At 42.3% G+C, this 25,896-nt stretch overlaps 1 protein-coding gene across 1 annotated transcript in view; it reads right to left on the bottom strand.

The window, feature by feature from the left end:
* Nucleotides 1–11,266: 11,266 nt before the first annotated feature.
* Nucleotides 11,267–25,896, bottom strand: part of LOC311131175 (microtubule-associated serine/threonine-protein kinase 3-like) — a 48,343-nt gene continuing 33,713 nt past the window's right edge. The window contains exons 21-27 of the mRNA XM_084164022.1: nucleotides 25,718–25,839; nucleotides 25,115–25,354; nucleotides 20,415–20,641; nucleotides 20,175–20,297; nucleotides 19,924–20,060; nucleotides 17,257–17,444; nucleotides 11,267–16,819 (exon numbers count right to left, since the gene is read on the bottom strand). Of these exons, the coding sequence (XP_084020148.1) occupies nucleotides 15,744–16,819; nucleotides 17,257–17,444; nucleotides 19,924–20,060; nucleotides 20,175–20,297; nucleotides 20,415–20,641; nucleotides 25,115–25,354; nucleotides 25,718–25,839 (2,113 nt within the window). The 3' untranslated portion in view covers nucleotides 11,267–15,743. The remainder of the gene's footprint in view (nucleotides 16,820–17,256; nucleotides 17,445–19,923; nucleotides 20,061–20,174; nucleotides 20,298–20,414; nucleotides 20,642–25,114; nucleotides 25,355–25,717; nucleotides 25,840–25,896) is intronic.

The raw sequence follows: 25,896 nt of genomic DNA on the forward strand, positions 1-25,896 counted from the left end.
GAACCCTGGCCTACATGATGAGATTATTATGGACTAAAGTGCAAGCCTATTTTTTGCAAAACGGCAGCCAAGCAAGCATCGATCATCATGTCACCAGAAGAAGATCCTAGATATTTTTTTTAAGGGGCATCAAGCTCATCACTGTCCACTTTCACCACCCTGTGAAGTTCATCATGATTTATTTAATCTGTAGCCTAATAAACTGCATACTTTCCCATGATATCGTGACATTTTATATCCGACGTGTACTTTACTTGCATAAAAATGTTGGATGGAAACCTGGTTAATGTCAAGCCATTTTGAGGAGGCTGGAATTATATTTTGGATGAACGTGCGCATGCCTACAGGATACTTTTGAAGTAGCCTAATTAGATTAAAACATTGTGGCTGGTTATGTTTATGCCACATATAAAAGATAATACATTTAATAGTGATAAATATGTAGGCTATATTGAAGCGTTAGGTTCTAGGTGCGCGAGGAATAGCCGCTCTGATTGGAGGGGAGGCAGAGCGCGTGTTAAACTTTCCTGAATAACTGGGCCTGCGGGGAGCATATGTGGCCACATTATTATAGGACGACTTCGGAGAATGATGATCTGCAACAGACAGCGCATCTCAGTATCAGTAAAAATACAGCCACACTGGCCTGCTACTGTGCCTTTCAAGACCACATAAACTGTCTAGAGTAGACCCACAATTGATCCAAATGGAATGAAACATTAGAATAACAGGGCTTTTGCGCCGTTATTCAAATGACACTTTCACTCCAGCCTAGTGTAGAATTGTGTACTCACTTGAAAACAATAATGCAATTATTCAATGCATTGTGGTGTTGTAGGCTATTCTAGGTAGGAACATTGTATTGTCCCTAGATCAATATGGGAGTTTTTTGAGCTGCGCGTCTCTTGTCTTCACTGTTCTGTCATGCGCAATGATGCTCCTGGCCTCTCCGCTGCCTATCAGCTATTCCTATTTGTTCTTGTGGATTCATATTGAAAGTTGATGCAGCTTTGAATGCTTTTTATGTGTGGTATGATTGCTAGTTAGCCTATCACAGATCTGGACAAACGATCTACCTACCACTATTATCTCTATGAATGGTGGATAGACAGCAGGATATACAGTTAGACTGGTAGACTATATTGACCTGTAGTCAGGGTTGTAGTGTTGCCGGAGCAAGAGGGAGAGGCGCTCCCTCACTTTTTTCAATTTGAGAATATACGGAGCTGGTAAAAAAATATTTTGGGAAAATTAATTTTTATAAATTCTAAATACATTATATTTAATTACCACTAAAATTCAATGAAAATCGATAGACAAACCAAATCAATATGTATAGCAGCTTAGCGGTAACCAACTCACTGAGTGCGCTGCTGTTGGGAACGGCAAAAGTAGGGTGCGTATTGGGAACGCGCTGAGTGGAGAGCTCTTTCCTGGTCCAACAAGCTCTGTCCTCACTTTGTGCAGGCCAAATCCGACTTAACAAGAACAGCCACAGACAAAAAAAACGATATGAGGGGTTGCTAAAACGCCTGTCCTCAAAACTGTTTTTTATAGACTCAGTCATTTCTTATGAGCTTTTAGGCTGCTCACTAAAGCTGAACAGTCCCCCCCAAAAGCTAATGCGGCCAAAACTCAACAGCGAGCGCCAATAGGCAGGATATAACTTATGCTTCGATTGAAACAAAATACAAGAAAGGCTAATAGTTTGTTAACACCAACAGCTCCAATTCGCTAACAAAAAAAGTAATTCAAGAAAATCTAAATGCATATTCCCATGAAACTGATTGAGGACAATTGATTGGCATGCAAATGCAGTTTGGACATTTCACCGGTAAAACGTGAAGAATTATCATTCACGATTGACAGTGATGATGGCCTATTCTGAAATAGGTATGCCTAACTTGGTTTTTGATGGTATTAAATAGATCGAGCGAATGTAAACCAAGGACAAAATGCACTCCCCTCCTGTGCCAAATAAAACACACAACCTTACCCAAAGAAAAAAAAAAGTTTGACAACCCTCCCCTATTTTGGACCCACCCACAGTGAATTAACAAAAAAATCAAATAGTGAAACATTTAAAAAAGTGATCCTTTTTAGATAAAACTATACTAAATATATTCACGCCACCAAATAATTGATTAAAACACTGTTTTTCAATGTAGGTCTACAGTAGCCTCAACAGCACTCTGTAGGGTAGTACCATGATGTAGCCAGAGGACAGATAGTTTCCGCCCCCGTCTGGGTACATTGACTTCAATACAAAACCTAGGAGGCTTGTGGTTCTCACCCCCTTCCATACACTTACACAGTAATTATAACAACCTCCGGAGGACATCCTCCAACCTATCAGAGCTCTTGCAGCATGAACTGACATGTTGTCCACCCAATCAAAGGATCAGAGAATGAATTTAGTACTGAAAGCATAAGCTACAGCTAGCTAGCAACTGCAGTGCATAAAATGTGGTAAGTAGCTGAGTCAGAGAGAAAGACAATAGTTGAACAGTTTTGAACAAATTAATTTCTTCAAAAATGAAGGAGAAGCAAGAGAGAGAGCAAGAGAGAGTTAGCTATATATATATATATATATATATATATATATATATATATATATATATATATAAATATGTATTTTTTTTTTACTTTCACTTAGCCTATTCAAACACCCAGCTCAAACAGAGAGGGATGCTATTTTACCTAGCTGGCTATGGCTATCCAACGCTGGAACTCTTCCAAGTCAAGGTAAGCTTTTGGTTTTATTAATTTATTGCCACCGGGGTCCACTGGTATAACTGCTAAACTGCTTGCTAACTGTACACTGTACTACATGATTGTAGCGGCTTTACTAACGCGTTAGTTCTAGTAGCTATGTTGTTGACTTGACGTTAGCTAATATGGTGACAACGATGTAAGCTGTGTGTAGCGGTTAGCAATTATGATATGAAAGTTTGGCTTGGAAAGGTTTTTTCGCCTGGTCACAGACAGCGGATGTAAAGTGCACTGAAGTCCACAAGCGAAGGGAAAAGGTGAGAGGAGGGGAGCGCGTAGATGCAAGAAGGAATTATACAACGATCTGGCTGCTATGAAAGTGAATTCTGTTTGCGTGTGATCAGTGGTGTATTCATTCTGTCGATTCTGTTGAAAAACGTTTCTTAAACGGAAGCAAATGTAATGAAACGGGGCTAAACATACCTTAATTTGTCCAATAGAAACTCTTGTTTGCAACTGTTGGACTAACAATTACACCCTAGATCAGCTAAATGCAGGCAAGATTGTGCAAGGCGGTATTGAATGTGTCAATGTCTGTCACCTTGATTACTAAAATTTCTCTCCACCTGTGCACCTACGTTGAAAACTTTCATTCATAGGCTAGGTTGTAGCAACCTCATGATGGGTATATGGAAAATTCGAGTATCATGTAGTAAGTAGCCTAAACCTATCCATGTTAAATTGAGCTGGGTGAATGGAATATGAATGACAGTCATCCAATATGCTGTAATAGAAATAAGGCCATTCTCATTTAAAACAAAATCGTCCTCCCTCATCTTGAACGGAACCGACCACCACTGGTCCCAGACTTCCTGAATTTTCAAACATGTTGGATTTTATCGCCACAAAATCTGCAATGCTCTTATAGTGTGAGATGTGCAACCCCAGCATTTCACAACGGTGAACAGCAATAGCCAATGAGAGCTCTCCAAAGAAGAATCCAGTGAGATGATGTTGTTTTACGTCACCCAGAATGTGTAGACTCGAGCTGGCACCATTACTACTATATGCGTTTGTACTTGCCTTTAACCAAAGCCAAAGTGTCAAATCGTTACAGCTCTGATGTTCACAAGCAATGTTATTCAATTCAAAATCTTGGCTAGATATTTAAACTCTGTATGGCAAGCGTGAATGTCTGACTGAAAACGTTTAATGGGCTAAATTACACATTCTGTTAACATATGACCCCAACCTGATCTGTTCTTGCAATTTGTAGTCTATCACATTTCAGATTTAGATATAATAATTTATCACGATGAAGTTTGGATGTAGTGAACTCCTTTTTCAAAGTAACTTTTGTTAAGTAAACTATATTTTTCTTAAGGGTAGCTAGCTTTAGTGTAGTTTAACTTCTTCCAGTGTGAGGTAATTGGTAGCTGGTAAAACTCGAATGAACTTCCCCAACACTGGTTATAGCAGGTTACTAGCAGGGATTACTATGTCACATAGCTAGCTACAGAAAACAAGCGAGTTGTACACTTATGGCTCGAGCAATGACTGGGGCTCGAGCCACCTTCCCCATTTTCCAGTTTAGCGAAAAGCTTTAAAACATAAAAAATACTAACTGTAAAATGTCCTTGATTGGGTAACTATTTACACTGACTCGGAGGCTAATTTTCTCCACATAAAATATATTTTGCTTTGTAGTGTATGGAGATTATGACTTTGCTAATGTTTTCAAGTGGAACCTGAGAGGATGTTTATTCAGTTTCAGAGGGAGTTGTTTTAGAGTGACGCCCCATAGAACAGATGGGAGTCTGTGTGTTGTAGACAGGGGATTGGACAGTAGAGGGAGCCACCCATATTTTGGGAAAGATTATAAGTACTGGGTTTGAACAAAGAACATTAGAGCAGCAGACATATTCTTTTCGGACACTGCTCTCCGGGTGATCATGACATCTGTAAACTTATGCTGAAATCTTGTGATATGAATAAAACTTATGATCAAAGTTCAGTATAAGCGGACTCCTTTGTTTAACAGCATAATTAGCAACATTGACTCGACACTACAGCTTGTTTCATTAGCTTATTTAACTATCACAAACCGAAGATCCCAGCCATGTTCATGAAGACGATATCGATAGGTAGTCAGACCAAGATGCGTCCAGCTGCAGCCGCGCAGCAGCCTGTGAGTCTGTGACTAAAACTAGCCTGTCACTAAAACCAATACTATCGCCTTCTACTGGCTATGGTTAATCCTTACCACATACATGTGAACTCACCCTTTTCTTTCCTAGATTCCTTTCTGCTCTCCCTTTTCTTTCCTCCTTTCCTAACTTAATTTCCTTCTTCCTTTCCTTACCGCGCGACTGGCCATGGTTAATCCCTACCACATACATGTGAACTCAGGCCCAGTCCTGGTCGATATGCCACCCTAGGCGAGACCAAAAAATTGCAGCACTCCTCCTATCCCCGCAAAGTAGAATTGTAGCCTAGGCTATACCGTGTCCGCCCACAATGCACTTTAATGAATGCCTATCCATGTGGTAGCCTACCGTTTGTAAAACAGGCATTTATAGTCCTGATATCTGACAAAGACTAATCATTTTGGCAATTCAAGCTCAGAATATCAGCTACCATAGGCAGCGAGTCCTAAAGTAAATTGAAATAAATTAGACAAAATTATATAATTACTCCTCTTTACTGAAATAAATAAAATACTTCAAAATACTTCACCAGAGAGCATGACATAGCCACAGAGGATCATTAGCTTCTTTTAAAAAATTGCTGTAGGCCTATGCCTAGTTGGGATGTCCACAATTTGGGCAGCACGTCTGGCAATAGGCCTGGCCGATTATTGAGTTGCTTTTCAGTGAAAAGGTGGTGGAATTATTAGGGAATTAAGTCAAGGTCAGAATGCGGCGTATCTGTAGACTCACCTCCGCCACACCTTCATTTATTCAATCTCCACCCAAAACAAATAGCAGGTGAACAGCATGCTATTCTCATGCTTAAGTTCAAGGTCAGAATAAGCATATTGAGAGAAAAGTGCATAAAAAGGGAATTGCGTTCCATTTACACATGCTTAACTCTGTCCAGAATCACACCCCATGTGAGCAATGAGCATGTGTCTGGTTCGTTTCTCTGTCCTGTTACAGTTTTTTACAATCCCTTTGGCACTAATTTCAGAACCTTGACGTCATTTTTCAAAACTCTAGACACAAAACTCACAACCAATGATCAAAATGCACATTTTTCTAAACTCTTAACACTTTTTTCAATTGCTTGGATACAATACACATAAAACTAAGATCATTTGTTCATTTAACAAAAATCACCTGTTCAATATGACACAACTTAACATCAAAGTAGTACTATTTCAAAAGGCAATTCACACATTACATTTCAGATGAGTGTCTGTTCATTTCATTACAATTATGCAACTATCAATTGATACAACTGCTCAAAATGATAAGTAACTGTTGCATTACTCTTAATGCATAGTTGTATGGAAACAGACAAACAATATTCCATGTTTAGATCATGAAAGTTTCAAGATAACGAGATTCATTGTCACCAATTAGCGTGGAGCATGAACGAATTAGACTACATTATCTATGGATGTAATATTTAATCATCATTCTTTATCAGACACTGTTTCTATGGTCCCATGTACCACCTTTTCAGACTATTTACAGTATTGACAGTACTGCACTGTATGGATGCAGGCCCTTGTAATTGCTTGTTCAATTCTGCCAACTCGTTACTGATGATTGAGTTCACAATGTGGAATGAGTATATAAAGAATTGATTGGGATCCACTTGCAACAACATAGCGATACGTACTGTAACATGGAGCTGGCAGGTGATCCAGGTCACAATAGAGGTCAAGCAGTGGTGGGAGGAAGACATGTTGGTCAAAGGAATGGCAGGGGACAAGCACCCCTTCTGAGAGGTGGTTGTGGGCCTCGTTTGAGAGGTGTGGGGGAACGTGGTAGAGGACAAGGCCACGGACCAACACAGCGGCAGCAACAGCAAAGAGTGTCCAATGAAATCCGAGCAATAGTTGTAGACCATGTCATAAATCATGGCATGACAATGACTGAGGCGGCTACAATGATACAACCAAACCTCAAAAGGTCAACCGTGGCCTCAATAATCAGAACTTTCCGCAATGAGAACCGGTAAGTCGTCAGCATGCACTAAACATTATGCTACTCTCAATTGTCAAATGACTGCATACCAATGTGTATCACAGAGTAGGTGATGTGACCAATTGTCTTCTTACTGTAATGTTCCCTGTAGAATTGAGACTAGGCCAAATAGGGGAGGCAGCGGCAAAATTCTCACTGACCAACAAGAGCAGGCTGTGGTCGATTTGGTTCGGGCCAGAAATGATATTCGCCTTACAGAAATTCGCCAGCATATCTTGGACAATGAAGACATGTTTAACAATGTGGAATCCATAAGTTTGCCGACTATTGCACGCATGCTGAAAAGGCACCAGGTGTCTTTAAAACAACTATACCGTGTGCCTTTTCAAAGAAATGCAGACAGAGTGAAGCAAATGAGGACTGAGTATGTTCAGGTACAGTGGTGAAAAAAAGTATTTAGTCAGCCACCAATTGTGCAAGTTTTCCCACTTAAAAAGATGAGAGGCCTGTAATTTTCATCATAGGTACACGTCAACTATGACAGACAAAATGAGAAAAAAAATCCAGAAGATCACATTTTAGGATTTTTTATGAATTTATTTGCAAATTATGGTGGAAAATAAGTATTTGGTCACCTACAAACAAGCAAGATTTCTGGCTCTCACAGACCTGTAACTTCTTCTTTAAGAGGCTCCTCTGTCCTCCACTCGTTACCTGTATTAATGGCACCTGTTTGAACTTGTTATCAGTATAAAAGACACCTGTCCACAACCTCAAACAGTCACACTCCAAACTCCACTATGGCCAAGACCAAAGAGCTGTCAAAGGACACCAGAAACACAATTGTAGAGCTGCACCAGGCTGGGAAGACTGAATCTGCAATAGGTAAGAAGCTTGGTTTGAAGAAATCAACTGTGGGAGCAATTATTAGGAAATGGAAGACATACAAGACCACTGATAATCTCCCTCGATCTGGGGCTCCACGCAAGATCTCACCCCGTAGGGTCAAAATGATCACAAGAACAGTGAGCAAAAATCCCAGACCTAGTGAATGACCTGCAGAGAGCTGGGACCAAAGTAACATTTACATTTTACATTTTAGTCATTTAGCAGACGCTCTTATCCAGAGCGACTTACAGTTAGTGAGTGCATTCATTATTTTTTAAATATATTTTTTTCATACTGGCCCCCCGTGGGAATCGAACCCACAACCCTGGCGTTGCAAACGCCATGCTCTACCAACTGAGCTACATCCCTGCCGGCCATTCCCTCCCCTACCCTGGACGACGCTGGGCCAATTGTGCGCCGTCGCATGGGTCTCCCGGTCGCGGCTGGCTACGACAGAGCCTACCATCAGTAACACACTACGCCGCCAGGGACTCAAATCCTGCAGTGCCAGACGTGTCCCCCTGCTTAAGCCAGTACATGTCCAGGCCCGTCTGAAGTTTGCTAGAGTGCATTTGGATGATCCAGAAGAGGATTGGGAGAATGTCATATGGTCAGATGAAACCAAAATATAACTTTTTGGTAAAAACTCAACTCGTCGTGTTTGGAGGACAAAGAATGCTGAGTTGCATCCAAAGAACACCATACCTACTGTGAAGCATGGGGGTGGAAACATCATGCTTTGGGGCTGTTTTTCTGCAAAGGGACCAGGACGACTGATCCGTGTAAAGGAAAGAATGAATGGGGCCATGTATCGTGAGATTTTGAGTGAAAACCTCCTTCCATCAGCAAGGGCATTGAAGATGAAACGTGGCTGGGTCTTTCAGCATGACAATGATCCCAAACACACCGCCCGGGCAACGAAGGAGTGGCTTCGTAAGAAGCATTTCAAGGTCCTGGAGTAGCCAGTCTCCAGATCTCAACCCCATAGAAAATCTTTGGAGGGAGTTGAAAGTCCGTGTTGCCCAGCGACAGCCCCAAAACATCACTGCGTATATTGATGACATTCTAATATACTCCGCTACACGAGCCGAGCATGTGTCCCTGGTGCGTCGGTAGGCTGTTGGAGCATGACTTGTATGTGACTTACAGAAAACGTTTGACCTGTGTCATTGCCAACAAAGGGTATATAACAAAGTATTGAGATACTTTTGTTATTGACCAAATACTTATTTTCCACCATAATTTGCAAATAAATTCATTAAAAATCCTACAATGTGATTTTCTGGATTTTTTTTTCTCATTTTGTCTGTCATAGTTGGCGTGTACCTATGATGAAAATTACAGGCCTCTCTCATCTTTTTAAGTGGGAGAACTTGCACAATTGGTGGCTGACTAAATACTTTTTTTCCCCACTGTATGTTCAGTTTCAAGATGGTTGTTGTAATAACATTCCCTAATAATTCTACATTGTACAGTAATCAGTAAATCTCTTTCCAAAATGTATTTTTAGAGGGTGATGGATCTGGATGCTGATGACAACCTTCACAAATTCATATATTTGGATGAGGCAGGCTTTAACCTGGCCAAGACAAGGAGGAGAGGTCGGAATTTCATTGGCCAGCGGGCAACCATCCAAGTACCTGGACAACGTGGGGCCAACATTACCATGTGTGCGGCTATATCAGAAGATGGTGTGGTGGGACGCAGACCTCGTATTGGATCATATAATGCAGCTCTCCTTGTAACCTTCCTTGATGAGCTCGATCAGGTCTGTTAATGATAATGTCAGGTTCCAACATGCTCATATGGTGCAAGCATGGTTTCAGGGCCATGCACAATTTACCACCCTGTATTTACCCCCATACTCTCCTTTCCTTAACCCGATTGAGGAATTTTTCTCCACATAGAGATGGAATGTTTATGATTGGTGCCCTCATGAACAAGTCACTCTTCCCCAGGTCATGGATGACGCATGCAATGACATCACGGCAGACCAGTGTCAGGCCTGGATTCGCCATGCCCGAAGGTTTTTTCCAAGATGTTTGGCTAATGAATACATCCATTGTGATGTAGATGAGAACCTGTGGGCAAATCCACAAGACAGAGTTGATGAAAATGTAGAAGTACAGTAATCACTCCTATGTTTTGCTTTTTACAGTACAAGCAAGTTGAGGAACACTGCATTTGATGTTTTACAGTACTGTATTGTTTTTCATCAATATATTTCAGATTTTGTTCAATGATTCCACTGTGTCTGTAGTATTCTCTCTACTACTGCAGTACTTTTACGGAGATGTATTTACATGTAGTACCATAATGCATGTATCACCTTTTTTGTACTACAATATTTAATGATTGTACGAACAATGACACAGTGAAACTATCTGTTGCTTGTGTGTGGGTGATCTAAATTTCATTGGTATTTCACAATACATTTGTTTTTTGAACCAATGATTGTGCAAGATTTCTTTAAAATATGAATGCATAATGCAATGTTTTGAACATTGGACAGCCTGTGTTACGCGTGATGACCGTTTTGAGTTTTGTGTCTAGAGTTTTGAAAAATGACGTCAAAGTTCTGAAATTAGTGCCAAAGTGATTGTAAAAAACTGTAATGGAGTGCGGTAGGAAAGTCCCCATTTGGGGATGTCTGATTTCTGACCACCACTACTAACAAGCTAAGCTGCTCAGTCATTTTTGTAACCATGTGACAATGATTGAGAAACGAAAACGTTATTATTGAAATGAAACTGTAACTATGAAAATCATAACTGGCACGTAGAAATGGTAGGATAAATTCTTAGCTTCCACAAATGTGAAATGTAACCATGGCCAGTAGAGAGGAAAGGAAAATGAGCTAGGAAAGGAGGAAAGGAAGCGAGGAAAGGAAAGGGCGCGAGGAAAGAAAAGGCGTAAAGTAAAATAAGGAAAGGAATCTAGGAAAGAAAATGAATAAAGGAAAGGAAGCTAGGAAAGGGAGCTAGGAAAGGGAGCTAGGAAATGAGGAAAGGGTATAGGAAAGGCATTAAGGAAACAGAGATCGGGAAGGAGGAGAGGAAAAGGAGGTAGGGAAAAAGGAAGTTAGCAAAAGGAGGAAAGGAAGCTAGGAAAGGAGGAAAAGGGAGCTAGGAAATGAGGAAAGGAAAGGAATCTAGGCACAAAAAGGAGGAGTTCACATATGTGGTAGGGATTAACCACGGCCGGTGAGAAAATGAGGTAAGAAAGGGAGCTAGGAAAGGAGAAAAGGAAGCAAGGAATGGTGGAAAGGAATCTAGGAAAGAAAAGGAGGAGTTCACGTGTGGTAGGGATTAAACACGGCCAGTAGATGGCAATAGTATTGGTTTTAGTGACAAGCTAGTTTTAGTGACAGGCTAGTTTAGTCACAGGCTACTGCGGGGCACAGCTGGATACTATTGGTCATACCAGCGAAACTTGTGTTATATGAAGCTTGCTGAACATGCACTAGTTCAAAAGATCTTCTTGAACAAAAGATTGGACAATGTGTGCCTTCAATATCAAATGCCATACGGAAACAATTTATTATAAAACCGTTTGGAAACAGCAAGTAAAAACACAAAATAGATACATCTTGAAACTTGTACCAAGGACGACAAGCATCCCTACTCAAACAAAAGCAGACAGATGTTCAAACAAGGCAGTGATATGAGCCTGCAAAATTGTTAGGATTCCCATCTAAAACCTGCTATCATAATTTCTCTATTATGAAAGATGTACACAAGCACTTATTGGCAAATACATTCAATAGTCCAACCCAACCATAGGCATATTCACATCCTAGCCATCTATTTACTCAACATTGACTTTTGTTTGAATAGGGAGCTAGGCCATACAGTTAGAACCACAAAAAGAAAAACTAGTCAGACAAAACTGGCTTTAAATAAAACAAATATGAACACCACCATACAGTATATCCATATTCACATAAAATGGACATTAGCACTGTACCTCCAGTATTTCTAACCAAATCACAGAATTAAACAAAAGGGAAAGAATGAATGTGGACATGTTCTTGCATGTGTCCATTTGACCCTGTAAGTGTGTGACAATGTGTACAGAACTAAGTCAGCAGAGGTGTTCGATAGCAGACAAAATGGAAAATGTGTTAAAATTAGGGTTAAATGCAAGAGAGACAAATCATTGTAGACTAATTAACTATGTGTAGCCTAACCTTCTAAGCTCACTCCCAGCCCTTGATGAACCACATGCATCCCTTATGACAGATGACTAAAGAGATTATTCACCGCGCAGTGGTGAGAAAGTGAAAAGCATTAGACATACACATCCCGAGAGCGGAAGATTTCATCCCAGTACACACAGGCGTCGATAAACAAAAATACCTAAAACTATTAGGAAAACAGACTACTTGTCTATTTGTGGTTCAGGGCATGATGAGTAGGAGTCAGAGGAAAGTGCAAAGTTGACTTTGTGCACACAATGCTATTAGACACACAGTAGAAACCACAGCATGGGCTAAATAATCCCAGAGTACCACGCAATCAAGTATTATGTGTCCTTGTCTCATGCAGCATGCATCCAGCAGAGGCGTAAACAAGAGAAAATGCATCATACAGTATTCATATAGAACAGTTGGGAAGTTTTACAGTTCCAAAAGGTACTTGTGTAATACAAGTACCTTACAATACAATACCTACACAGTACATAGAAATACAGGATTACAAAATACCATGTTGAAATTGTAATAGCATATTCATTGTAAACAATTCTGACCAGCTTTGTGAGATAGCATATCTTGGTTATAATTTCATTTCACTACTACTGACTTCTGAGTAGTTAATCAAAACTGAAAATAGTCCTCTTTCGAGGATTTGTTGAGACATCGAAATAATCCCCCCCCACACTTTTGATATACACAGACGGTTACAGAACAACAAGTAAAATGACACAATATCAACCTTCAGAACTACTGTAGTGTATAAAAAGGCCCAAAATGACGGTGTTCAACACAGCATAACTAATTGTACAATATGCATTGCAATACTGATGTGATTCCCCAACAAGCTTCATCCTTGCGTCATCAGAGGCAAATTTTTACAGCTATTGTTGTTCACATCGCTTGTGCAACTGGTATGTTGGTGTACTCCAAAATATAATAATATTAAGTATAATAATAATGCATATGGCATTAACAGACTCCGATATCAAAATACATACATAAATACATGTAAAGTACAAATACATAAAACTATCATCTGTTCCTAATATCTAAGCCCTGGGTTCTGACTGAAGGTATGGGGTGCTCCTCCATTGTTTCCTATTCCTTATATCGTTTAGAAAATTCATGTTAAAATATAATTTTCCTTAGTGCACTTTACCCCAATGTAAACATCAACACACAGAAGAAGATGAAATAGGAATGGGTTTCTTACGCATGGACATTTCCACATGCACACCAGTCATTATGCTTAAATGTGAATATAATATGTAGATAAGGTCAAAGGCTGTATCGAGGATAATAAATATGCAAGCGGATCCTGTGAAAGCTTAAACTGTTTATCTTTAGCTTGGTGGTGTCACCTGGACAGCTGTATTCTAGGATGTAGCCTAAAACAGGTTTGAGAGCAAAACTATCTGTGACTTATCCAAACAATATCCTGTCAACAATTGCCTCTGTGACAGAGATGAGGTAACAGCATTTGATAGGATTAAAGTTCCATGCTTTAGTAGTACAAGCATTGACAGCAAGCTCAAATTGCCATGCTACACCAATGTTAAACTGATTAAAGTCTACCATGATTTTAGCAAAACCGAGTGGTATAAACCCTGTTGTTCATGAGAATCAGTACAGAGGAACCAGGAAACCCAGAAGTGGACGAGGTCGGGATGAACGAACATAATGATGAGGTTATGACAAAATATTGTTCAATATAATCAACAGGTTTCAAAACTAACCCTGGCTTTAATTTCTATGGTCAATTAGATTGGAAGAAATATCCTCTTTGAGATTTGCATAAAAAATGCTTTGAAATATAAACTAGCGAAATAATTGAAGCATTCGTAAAAGGGGACTGCATTTTCCTGCTACTGTCAAGCCTGCAAACAAGGAAATAAGAGCTATTTGTCAAACAAGAAAGGCTCTCATTCCATAAGATATGGCTTAAGAGAACAAAAACAAAACTAATCTGTTTCATGGCAGCTAATACAATTTGTTAGTAATACAATGTCTTCACATCAACCAAAACCTGACCTAGCTACAGTGCATTCGGAAAGTTTTCAGACCCCTTGACTTTTTCCACATTTTGTTACGTTACAGCCTTATTCTAGAATGGATTCAATAGGTTTTTCCCCTCATCAATCAATGACAAAGCAAAAACAGGTTTTTAGAAAAAACTGAAATATCACATTTACATAAGTATTCAGACCCTTTACTCAGTACTTTGTTGAAGCATCTTTGGCAGCGATTACAGCCTTGATTCTTGGGTATGACGCTACAGGTTTGGCACACCTGTATTTGTGGAGTTTCTCCCATTCTTCTCTGCAGATCCTCTCAAGCTCTGTGAGGTTGAAAAACATCCCCACAGCATGATGCTGCCACCACCTTGCTTCACCATAGGGATGGTGCCAGGTTTCCTCCAGACGTGACGCTTGGCATTCAGGCCAAAGAGTTTAATCTTGGTTTCATCAGACCAGAGAATCTTGTTTCTCATGGTCTGAGAGTCTTTAGGTGCCTTTTGGCAAACTCCAAGCGGGCTGTCATGTGCCTTTTACTGAGGAGTGGCTTCCGTCTAGTCACTCTACCATAAAGACCTGATTGGTGGAGTGCTGCAGAGATGGTTGTCCTTCTGGAAGGTTCTCCCATCTCCACAGAGGAACTCTAGAGCGCTGTCAGAGTGACTATCGGGTTCTTGGTCCTTGGGGACCTTCAATGCTGCATACATTATGTGCCTTTCCAAATCATGTCCAATCAATTGAATTTACCACAGGTGGACTCCAATCAAGTTGTAGAAACATCTCAAGGATGATAAATGGAAACAGGATGCACCTGAGCGCAATTTCGAGTCTCATAGCAAAGGGTCTGAATACTTATGTAAATAAGGTATTTCTGTTTTTTATTTTTAATACATTTGCCAAAAAAATAGAAAAACCTGTTTTTGCTTTGTCATCATGTGTGTAGATTGATGAGGTGGGACAAAAATTACATCAATTTTAGAATAAGGCTGTTACGTAACAAAATGTGGAAAACGTCAAGGGGTCTGAATACTTTATGAATTGCCCTGCAGTTTTGTATGATTCAAAATATACTTCAAACTGTTCAAGACGCAGTCCGGGATCTTAAGCACAACAAATTCGTAACATATTGTTTTAATTGGATTCGTAACATATCATATGAATTGCAAAAAAAAAAAAAAAGAATGTCATGGATGACGTAGTACACAATTGGATGATGTAGCACACAAAAAAAAGGGACCCATTTTGGCTCGTTAGCACCACTTTCAAAACTACTGGAGCATCACTTTAAGTCTATGCATACAACCCTAAATCAAAACATGAATGTGTAAAAAATTATCAGTCAAAACTTTCCTCTCCAAAAACTACTAACTTCTGTGAACTACTATTAGCAACTACTCTATCCCATGTTTAAAAATAGACATTAAAAAATATATATAATGTCAATAGACAAACTACATTTTTATGGACACAAAACATGATTTAACCTTGGCTAGTCACTATCAATTTAACATTTTCCTTTTTTGGCCCCAAAAATCCTATTAGCTTATAAAAGTAATAAATAAGCCCAGGAAATAAAGTGCAATCTATTTCCTAGTGTTACATATTTACAAAACAAAATCCTGGATAAAGTGAAATCTACAAAACAAAATCAATGTGGCGATTCGTTTGAGTTCCTTCAGAGGGGAAATACGATTTTGCCCAAACATTTCCTTCCTTCAACAGTGAGTGTCAAGGTGCATCCTTGGAAGATATGGCTGCATGAAATGATTCAAGGAAATGTCACTTCCTTAGCTTCCCTTTCTGGGGGTTAGAGTCTACTGCGGTATCCCCAACCTTATCCGAGGCAGGCCTGTCTTTGTGCAAAGCAGCTGTCGCTTCTGGTGCCTTACTGGAGACGTTCACCATGAGAGAGACATCCTTAACCAGCTGCTGGGTGCCAATGTTGTTATCGGTAGAGTCGGGCTCCTGTCTCTCGTCGTCTTCCTCCTCTCCGTCTGAGCACGGCTCCCAGTCGTCCTGCTCCTCACTCTCCGTCGAGCCCTGCACAGCAATCTGAGGCACCAGGGTGAAGCGTTTCACCTCAGTCACCTCCTCGCTGGGTTGGGACATGGGTGTCCAGGAGGCTGCCCGCTGTTGGAGCCGGTTGGCTCCAGGGGCAGTGAGCATCACGGTGAACGTGGGGCTGGTCTTCTGGTCGTCAGGCTCGTCAAAGCTCACCTCCTGCACCGCCTCCTGCTTCTTGAAGGAGTCACGGCGCTCCGAAAGGTTGAGCTTCCTCATCACCACCAATTGCTCTGAGCGCTCCGCTGCCCAGTCCCTCAGCCTCTGGCATCCCCCGTACCCCCCCAGCAGCCTCCCGTGGTCCCCGAGGTAGGAGATCCCTCCGCCGCAGACCCCCTCCACCTCCACGTCCTCGCCCTCGCCCTGGAAAGGCACCTCCAACGTGTGCCTGCGGTGGGGGTACGACTTCTTGTCAACATGGTAGGCGCTGGAGAGCCTCTCAGCCGACTGCACCCTCTTGAGGAGGGGGGAGCGGGGCGGCTCTGCGCTGCGGGGGCGCACACAATGGCGGACAATGGTGGGGGGGGACAAAGTCTTGCCATGGACTGTGTGGAAGGTCTTCGTGATGCCAGGGAGGGGAGAGGGGGAGCGCTGGGGTGACAGAGGCTGGGGGGAGGAGTTGCAGGCCAGGGGGGACGGGGGGATGCTGCTGGTGGACTTGCGGCGGCCCACCTTGGTGTAGCGCTGGATACTAAGCTTGGAGCCCAGGCCATGCAGGGAGCTGGGCCGGATGTGTGCAGCCGGGGAGCTGGGAGAGCTGGAGCAGGGAGAAGTGCTCTGTGGAGAGTTGGTGTCTGAGGGAGAGGTCAATACAGAGTAAGTTTATAGTCTACCTCAAATGGGCTATTGCATTGTCATGGACTAAGACATTTGGACAAAGATATATGGCAAGCAAAATGGGGAGATAAAAGGTTAGTAGTAACAGTATTTATTTTTATTTATTTTATTTTAGCAGACGCTCTTATCCAGAGCGACTTACAGTTAGTGAGTGCATACATTTTCATACTGGCCCCCCGTGGGAAACGAACCCACAACCCTGGCGTTGCAAGCGCCATGCTCTACCAACTGAGCTACAGGGGACTACAGTAGTAGTTTTAGTAGTAGCCTAGTAATACAGTAGTGACTGTAGCCATAGTAGTAGTAGTAATAGTGACAGTAGTTGGCTAGTAGTCATAGTCACAGTTACAGTGCTAGTAGCAACAGTGCTGCAGGAGTGTGGGCCTTGTCTTACCTGCAGCCTGGTGGTCGGGGGCAGGACTGCGGCAGGGGGTGGAGGGGCCAGGTGACATGCTGTGTGTGGGGGAGCCTGGCAGGCTCTCGCTGGACGACACAGAGTGGTGCTGCAGTCCAGAGTTGAAGCTGCGGCTGCTGTGAATCACCGTGCTCTGCTTGGACAGCTTCTTCAGGATGCTCCGCCGCCTAGGTCAGTCAGTGGTTACAAAGAGTTATGAAGGGCTATGAAGGAGTTGCGAAGGGTTTTGAAGGGTAAATAGAGCCATAACATTATTAGTATAGTATGTGATTCACAGCCTGATATTATTTTTCTGTATGCTGCAACAAAAAAAAACGAATTGAGTATAATTTTGTTTTCTAATTGAACTGGTTGCATGATAATATCTATCAGGGTTAGGTCAACTTGTTTCACGATGATGACAGTAGAGTAATACAAATTAGAAAGGATACTCTGTAACTTATGTTTCTTAACTTAGTCAAGGCTTAGATTTATAACTCCATTTTGAAAAAAGGCAATACTGGTGAGGTATGAAGTTTGTTGTCATCCATGCAGTAGTGTTTAGTGATCTCGATTGAACACTGGGGAGAAATTCACATCAACGGGCATCAAGTTTCTTGGTGTCCACATCACTAAGGATCTATCATGGTTCACACACACCAACACATGCCTCCTCCCCCTCAGGAGGCTGAAAAGATTTGGCATGGGCCCTAAGATCCTCAAAACGTTATACAGCTGCACCATTGAGAGGATCTTGACTGGCTGCATCACCGCTTGGTATGGCAACTGCTTGGCACCCGACCGCAGGGCGCTACCGAGGGTAGTGCGTATGGCCCAGTACATCACTGGGGCCGAGCTTCCTGCCATCCAGGACCTCTATACCAGGCATTGTCAGAGGAAGGCCCAATAAAGACTCCAGCCACTCAATTCATAGACAGTTCTCTCTGCTACCGCACAGCAAGCGGTACTGATGTCTGGAACCAACAGGACCCCGAACAGCTTCTACCCCTAAGCCATAAGACTGCTAAATAGTTAGTTAAATAGTTAACCAAATAGCTACTCAGACTATCTGCATTGACCCTATTTGCATGAACTTTTTAGACTCGTCACATACGCTGCTGCTACTGTTTATTATCTATCACTTTATTCCTAGTTAAATGTACATACAGTTGAAGTCGGAAGTTTACATACACCTTAGCCAAATACAGTTGAAGTCGGAAGTTTACATACACCTTAGCCAAATACATCAAAAGAAATCAAAAGAAATCAGCCAAGACCTCAGAAAAAATATTGTAGACCTCCACAAGTCTGGTTCATCCTTGGGAGCAATTTCCAAACGCCTGAAGGTACCACGTTCATCTGTACAAACAATAGTACGCAAGTATAAACACCATGGGACCACACAGCCATTATACCGCTCAGGAAGGAGACGCTTTCTGTCTCCTAGAGATGAACGTACTTTGGTGCGAAAAGTGCAAATCAATCCCAGAACAACAGCAAAGGACCTTGTGAAGATGCTGGAGGAAACAGGTACAAAAGTATCTATATCCACAGTAAAACGAGTCCTATATCGACATAACCTGAAAGGCCGCTCAGCAAGGAAGAAGGCACTGCTCCAAAACCGCCATAAAAAATCCAGACTACGGTTTGCAACTGCACATGGGGACAAAGATCCTACTTTTTGGAGAAATGTCCTCTGGTCTGATGAAACAAAAATATAACTGTTTGGCCATAATGACCATCGTTATGTTTGGAGGAAAAAGTGGGTGCCTTGCAAGCCGAAGAACACCATCCCAACCGTGAAGCACGGGGTGGCAGCATCATGCTGTGGGGGTGCTTTGCTGCAGGAGGGACTGGTGCACTTCACAAAATAGATGGCATCGTGAGGAAGGAAAATTATGTGGATATATTGAAGCAACATCTCAAGACATCAGTCAGGAAGTTAAAGCTTGGTCGCAAATGGGTCTTCCAAATGGACAATGACCCCAAGCATACTTCCAAAGTTGTGGTATTGGAGTGGCCATCACAAAGCCCTGACCTCAATCCTATAGAACATTTGTGGGCAGAACTGAAGAAGCGTGTGCGAGCAAGGAGGCCTACAAACCTGACTCAGTTACACCAGCTCTGTCAGGAGGAATGGGCCAAAATCCACCCAACTTATTGTGGGAAGCTTGTGGAAGGCTACCCGACACGTTTGACCCAAGTTAAACCATTTTTACTAGGATTAAATGTCAGGAATTGTGAAAAAATGAGTTTAAATGTATTTGGCTAAGGTGTATGTAAACTTCCGACTTCAACTGTAGCTAAAATACTTTGTACCCATACACATTGACTCGGTACTGGTACCTCATGTATATAGCCAAGTTATCGTTACTCATCATGTATTTATTATTACTTTTATTGTTACGCGTTTTACTTTTCTATTATTTCTCTGTTTTCTTTCTCTTTGCATTGTTGGGAAGGACCCGTAAGGAAGCATGTTTCTGTTAGTCTACACCTGTTGCTTACGAAGCATGTGACAAATACAATTTGATTTGGAATAGTGACTTTTGAAGTACGACTCTTGCTGGATGTATTTATATAAAATTGATGTGAATATATCATAACAATGGCAATACGGCAGCAATATTCCATTAAATTGAATTAGCACAAAACGTTTTCCCTCACCTGTCCTGATTGTCTCTTCTCTTGCTTTTCTTGCTGCGTCTTGCCATCTTTCCCTTGTGGCTGGTCTTTCGAGCCGGCCCAACCTTAATAGACGTGTTCTCCAATGCTGTAGTCTGAAGGGCCACCTTGCCACCACTCTGTTGGTGTTTCACAAAAACTTGGTATTGATTAAAGTTCTTATAATATCTCCCAACAGTGTTGGTATAGGTTGACAATAGGTATTGGTTTGAGGGTGTGTATTGTTTCTGTACCTTCAGAAGCAGCTCCATCATCTCTGTGTGGACCAGGCCCTGCACTGACTCTCCATTCACGTGAGTGATGAGGTCACCGGCCCTCAGTCCTGCCTCGTGGGCTGGGCTGTCATCTTCAACACTCTAAAACAAAAGTGGTTTATTATTATCACAATTACTCAAAAGTCTGTGTGGGATGATGCCGCCTTTTATTATGTAACTATTGGCTAATTCGGGAGCAGGATACCAAAGGGCACTCACCGAGACCATGTGGTGCACAGTGTAGACGTCGCTGTCGCCCATGTAGACGCGGATGGCCTGCATGGTGAAGCCGTACTTCTTCCCTGAGCTGTGGATGACGATGGGTGGCCGCAGGCTTCTGAGGCTAAGCGACAGGTCACGGCTGGGGGACGAGTCGCGGGACGAATGATTGGACGAGAGCGAGCGCGAAGAGATGGGGCTGGGCTGTAGGCCGCCGGGCATGTCATCTGGAATGGTACACAAAGGATGAGTTCAAGTTCAGGAAACGAGAAAAAGCATGGTGCAATGGTTGAATTTAGAACAAGAGACTGCTCTTGTTTAGCATTAGCTCTGTGCAAACATACCTGCCATACCACACCCTATTCAGCGATATTTGCCTGCTGGGCACTAGCAACCCTGTATGACTAACTTACACTACATATACAAAAGCATCTTCAAATTTGTGGATTCGGCTATTTCAGCCACACCCGTTGCTGACAGCTGTATAAAATCGAGCACACGGCCATGCAATCTCCATAGACAAACATTGGCAGTAGACTGGCCTTACTGAAGAACTCAATGACTTTCAAAATGGCACCGTCATAGGATGCCACCTTTCCAACAAGTCAGTAAGTCAAATTTCTGCCCTGCTAGAGCTGCCCATGTCAACTATAAGTGCTGTTATTGTGAAGTGGAAACGCCTAGGAGCAACAACGGCTCAGCCGTGAAGTGGTAGGCCACATAAGCTCACAGAACGGGACCACCGAGTGCTGAAGCACGTAGCGCATAAAAATCGTCTGTCCTCGGTTGCAACACTCACTATCGAGTTCCAAACTGTCTCTGGAAGCAACGCCAGTGCAATAACTGTTTGTTGGGAGCTTCATGAAATGGGTTTCCATGGTCGAGCAGCCACACACAAGCCTAATATCACCATGCGTAATGCCAAGCGTCGGCTGGAATGGTGTAAAGCTCGCTGCCATTGTACTGTGGAGCAGTGGAAACGCATTCTCTGGAGTGATGAATCACGCTTCACCATCTGGCAATCCGACGGACGAATCTGGGTTAGACGTATGCCAGGAGAACGCTACCTGCCCCAATGCATAGTGCCAGCTGTAAAGTTGGGTGGAGGAGGAATAATGGTCTGGGGCTGTTTTTCATGCCCCCTTAGTTCCAGTGAAGGGAAATCTTAACAGCATACAATGACATTCTAGAAGATTCTGTGCTTCCAACTTTGTGGCAACAGTTTGGGGAAGGCCCTTTCCTGTTTCAGCATGACAATGCCCCCGTGCACAAAGCGAGGCCCATACAGAAATGGTTTGTCGAGATCGGTGTGGAAGAACTTGACTGGCCTGCACAGAGCCCTGACCTCAACTCCATCGAACACCTTTGGGATGAATTGGAACGCAGACTGCAAGCCAGGCCTAATCGCCCAACATCAGTGCCTGACCTCACTAATGCTCGTGGCTGAATGAAAGAAAGTCCCCGCAGCAATGTTCCAACATCTAGTGGAAAGCCTTCCCAGAAGAGTGGAGGCTGTTATAGCAGCAAAGGGGGGGATCAACTCTACTTTAATGCCCATGATTTTGGAATGAGATGTTCGACGAGCAGGTGTCCATGTAGTGTATTTCCCTTCTAAACCGTTACCGCGGAGCCCAGAGGAAGCTCCGATGACATTGGTATTAACCTGCAGCAGTGTTGGGATTAGTTACTTGTAAAAAATTGTATTCATTACATTTAACAAAAGTAACACATTACTTTACAATATATACACCACCAGTCAACAGTTGACACACCTACTCATTCAAGGGGTTTTCTTTAGTTTTACTATTTTCTACATTGTAGAATAATAGTGAAGACATCAAAACTATGAAATAGCACATATGGAATCATGTAGTAACCAAATAGCCACCCTTTGCCTTGATGACAGCTTTGTACACTCTTGGCATTCTCTCAACAAGCTTCATGAGGTAGTCACCTGGAATGCATTTCAATTAACAGGTGTGCCTTCTTAAAAGTTAACATGTGGAATTTATTTCTGTCTTAATGCGTTTGAGCCAATCAGTTGTGTTGTGACAAGGTAGGGGGGCTATACAGAAGATAGCCCTATTTGGTAAAAGACCAAGTCTATATTATGGCAAGAACAGCTCAAATAAGCAAAGAGAAACGACAGTCCATCATTACTTTAAGACATGAAGGTCAGACAATACGGAACTTTTAACGTTTCTTCAAGTGCAGTCGCAAAAACCATCAAGCGCTATGATGAAACTGGCTCTCATGAGGACCGCCACAGGAATGGAAGACCCAGAGTTACCTCTGCTGCAGAGAATAAGTTAATTAGAGTTACCAGCCTCAGAAATTGCAGCCCAAATAAATGCTTCACAGAGTTCAAGAAACAGACACATCTCAACATCAACTGTTCAGAGGGGACTGTGTGATTCAGGCCTTCATGGTCGAATTGTTGCAAAGAAACCACTACTAAAGGACACCAATAAGAAGAAGAGACCTGCTTGGGCCAAGAAACACGGGCAATGGACATTAGACCGGTGGAAATTTGTCCTTTGGACTGGAGTAAAATGGGAGATTTTTGGTTCCAACCACTGTGTCTTTGTGAGACGCAGTGTGGGTGAACAGATGATCTCCGCATGTGTAGTTCCCACCGTAAAGCATGGAGGAGGTGTTATGGTGTGGGGGTGCTTTGCTGGTGACACTGTCTGTGATTTATTTAGAATTCAAGGCACACTTAACCACCATGTCTACCACAGCATTCTGCAGTGATACGCCATCCCATCTGGTTTGGGCTTACTGGGACTATCATTTGTTTTTCAACAGGACAATGACCCAACACACCTCCAGGCTTTGTAAGGGCTATTTTACCAAGAAGGAGAGTGATGGAGTGCCACATCAGATGACCTGGCCTCCACAATCCCCCGACCTCAACCCAATTGAGATGGTTTGGGATGAGTCGGACCGCAGAGTGAAGGAAAAGCAGCCAACAAGTGCTCAGCATATGTGGGAACTCCTTCAAGACTTTTGGAAAAGCATTCCAGGTGAAGCTGGTTGAGAGAATGCCAAGAGTTTGTAAAGCTGTCATCAAGGCAACGGGTGGCTATTTGAAGAATCTCAAATATAATATATATTTTGATTTGTTTAACACTTTTTTGGTTACTACATGATTCCATATGTGTTATTTCATAGTTTTGATGTCTTCACTATTATTCTACAATGTAAAAAATTGTCCCAAAAAAAACTTGAATAAGTAGGTGTCCAAACCTTTGACTGGTAATGTGTATATATTTTTATTGTCACTATTTTTTTGGGAGTAAACTAACAGACAACAATACTTATACTGCTACTTACAGATATTTATGCTCACACCTACGGTACCTGTAGCTACATGTATTCCTAATTTCCTCTTTCTTCAAGTGCTGGATTTTCACCCACAGTGGTCAATCCACCATCCATTCTGATCTTAACTCCAACACTCCAATGTCTACAGATTACTTTACAATATTAGTTTGTGAGGAAAGTATTGTGTTATACTACTAGTTATATTACTTTGCGTTACTTTCATGAAAAAAATCACAAATTCTGTAGGAGGGATCAAGGCCGTGTGCACTCTAAAAGAGATAGGCTATTTACTAACTGCCAGGTCGCAGTTGTAAATGAGAACTTGTTCTCAACTGGCTTACCTGGTTAAATAAAGGTAAAAAAAAACAAAAACTCAGCTTTTATCACTAGTTTCTCCTTTTATCTGTGGTGCTGCTTTCCTGTGCTAGTATACACGCCATATATACTGTAAGCCAACCATCTGTACAGATTTCCTATCTTTTCATTCAAAATCTCTCTCTCTAGCTGCCTGTTCTGGTTATAGAGCACACGTACACAGACCCATAGAAATGTATAGAGGGCACACTTGCCACTACACAGGAAAGCCGTCTATGGCCTTTGTTTTCACAGAAGTGATCAATGGCAAAGATCAGAGGTGCGCCCTCTATACATTTCTATGGACATCAACTCATCATTACATTTCTCCAAACCAGGGAGATGGTTCAAGATTGACGTCGAAATTGGACGTCTATCCATGTCCTGAGGACGTCGGGAAATGCCTTCAAAACTGGCCACTATGGGCAACAGTGAGCGCTATTACCACCAAGTAGGCTTGGGTTTTGCTAGGGTGTTGTGGACAGAGGTGGTGGATAAGTGTTATCCCATGACTCTGGATCAGAAGTTTGCATGTTCGATCCCAGTCGTGGACACTGGTTTTACATTTTTTGTTTTAACCCTATCCCAAACCTTACCTTAACCATTTGGAATGAGTGCTTAAACTTAACCCTTGAATTCGAAATTTGATGTTTGGAGAAATGGAACGATACAGCACAGCAGGAGTCAACACAGTGTGTCAGAAACACTGAAATTTGACGTTTGGAGGAATTTAGAAATTTGACGTTTGGAGAAATGTGGATAAACATCTAATTTTACAGTGAGACTGTGAGAGCTTGCTCGCTCGAGAACTAAATGAGGAAACAAGTCGAGATCAGATCATGGAAACACGTGCCCGGTAGAGATATGATTCTGAAAGTAACGCACGTGTTGTTTGACAAAGTAACTGTAATAATATTACCCAATTTGAAAAAGTAACCCATTACTTTACTCCGTTACTCATAAAAGTAATCCGATTACGTAACGATTTACTTTTGTAACGCATTACCCCCAACACAGACCTGCAGTGATGATGAGAGACAGGGCGGAGATGGAGGCAGACTTGACGACTTTGCCCCCAAGCCTCTGTCGGTCTGGTGTCGGTCTGTCTGGTGTCTGTCTATCTGGTGTCTGTCTATCTGGTGTCTCCAGCTGGTTCCCAAAGCGTTGGGGGGCCCTGTGGTTCCTGGGGGAAGAGTGTTTCGCCCCGGTGCTGTTGCTACGAATACGGATCCGATGAAGGTTTGACACGACCACCTCAGCTGTAATACACAGGAATAAGGGTATAAATCCAATGGTGACCAAAATCGGCAATGTTTGAAGTATCTTTGCAAATAATTTTGTCTGGATGGAAGCTCACTCTCAACACAAGAGAAACTCTGTGTTTGTGCATAGATTGCTTTTGTTTTGACTGTTTGCCATTTGATTAGTCTGCACCCGACTTAATCCTGAATCCTCCTATCAACAAAAAGCAATATCACACAAATCTGTTTGTTTTTATGAGTAATGTTTCATAAGAAATTAAATATCTTATGTCACATCATGGGCAATAATTCAATTTTTGTTGGTTTCCATGAGGCTGTGCAAACTTGAACAAGAGTGGAGGGGCTTGGGACTGAGCTCACCTTCGTCGTCTGTGGAGAAGGCGAAGCGGGGCATGGTCTCCAGACTGTGGGTGCTGCTCATCACCAGGGGGCTGGTGCCCCTCTCAGAATGGAAGGAATTGGACGAGGCCCGAGGGCGCAGGCTGCATCACATCAACGGCAGTGTCAGTTAGGAGGAGAAGGGGCAATGGTGACACATA

The sequence above is a fragment of the Coregonus lavaretus genome (assembly GCF_964263955.1).
Source record: "Coregonus lavaretus genome assembly, chromosome: 6".
Taxonomy (NCBI): Eukaryota; Metazoa; Chordata; class Actinopteri; order Salmoniformes; family Salmonidae; genus Coregonus; species Coregonus lavaretus.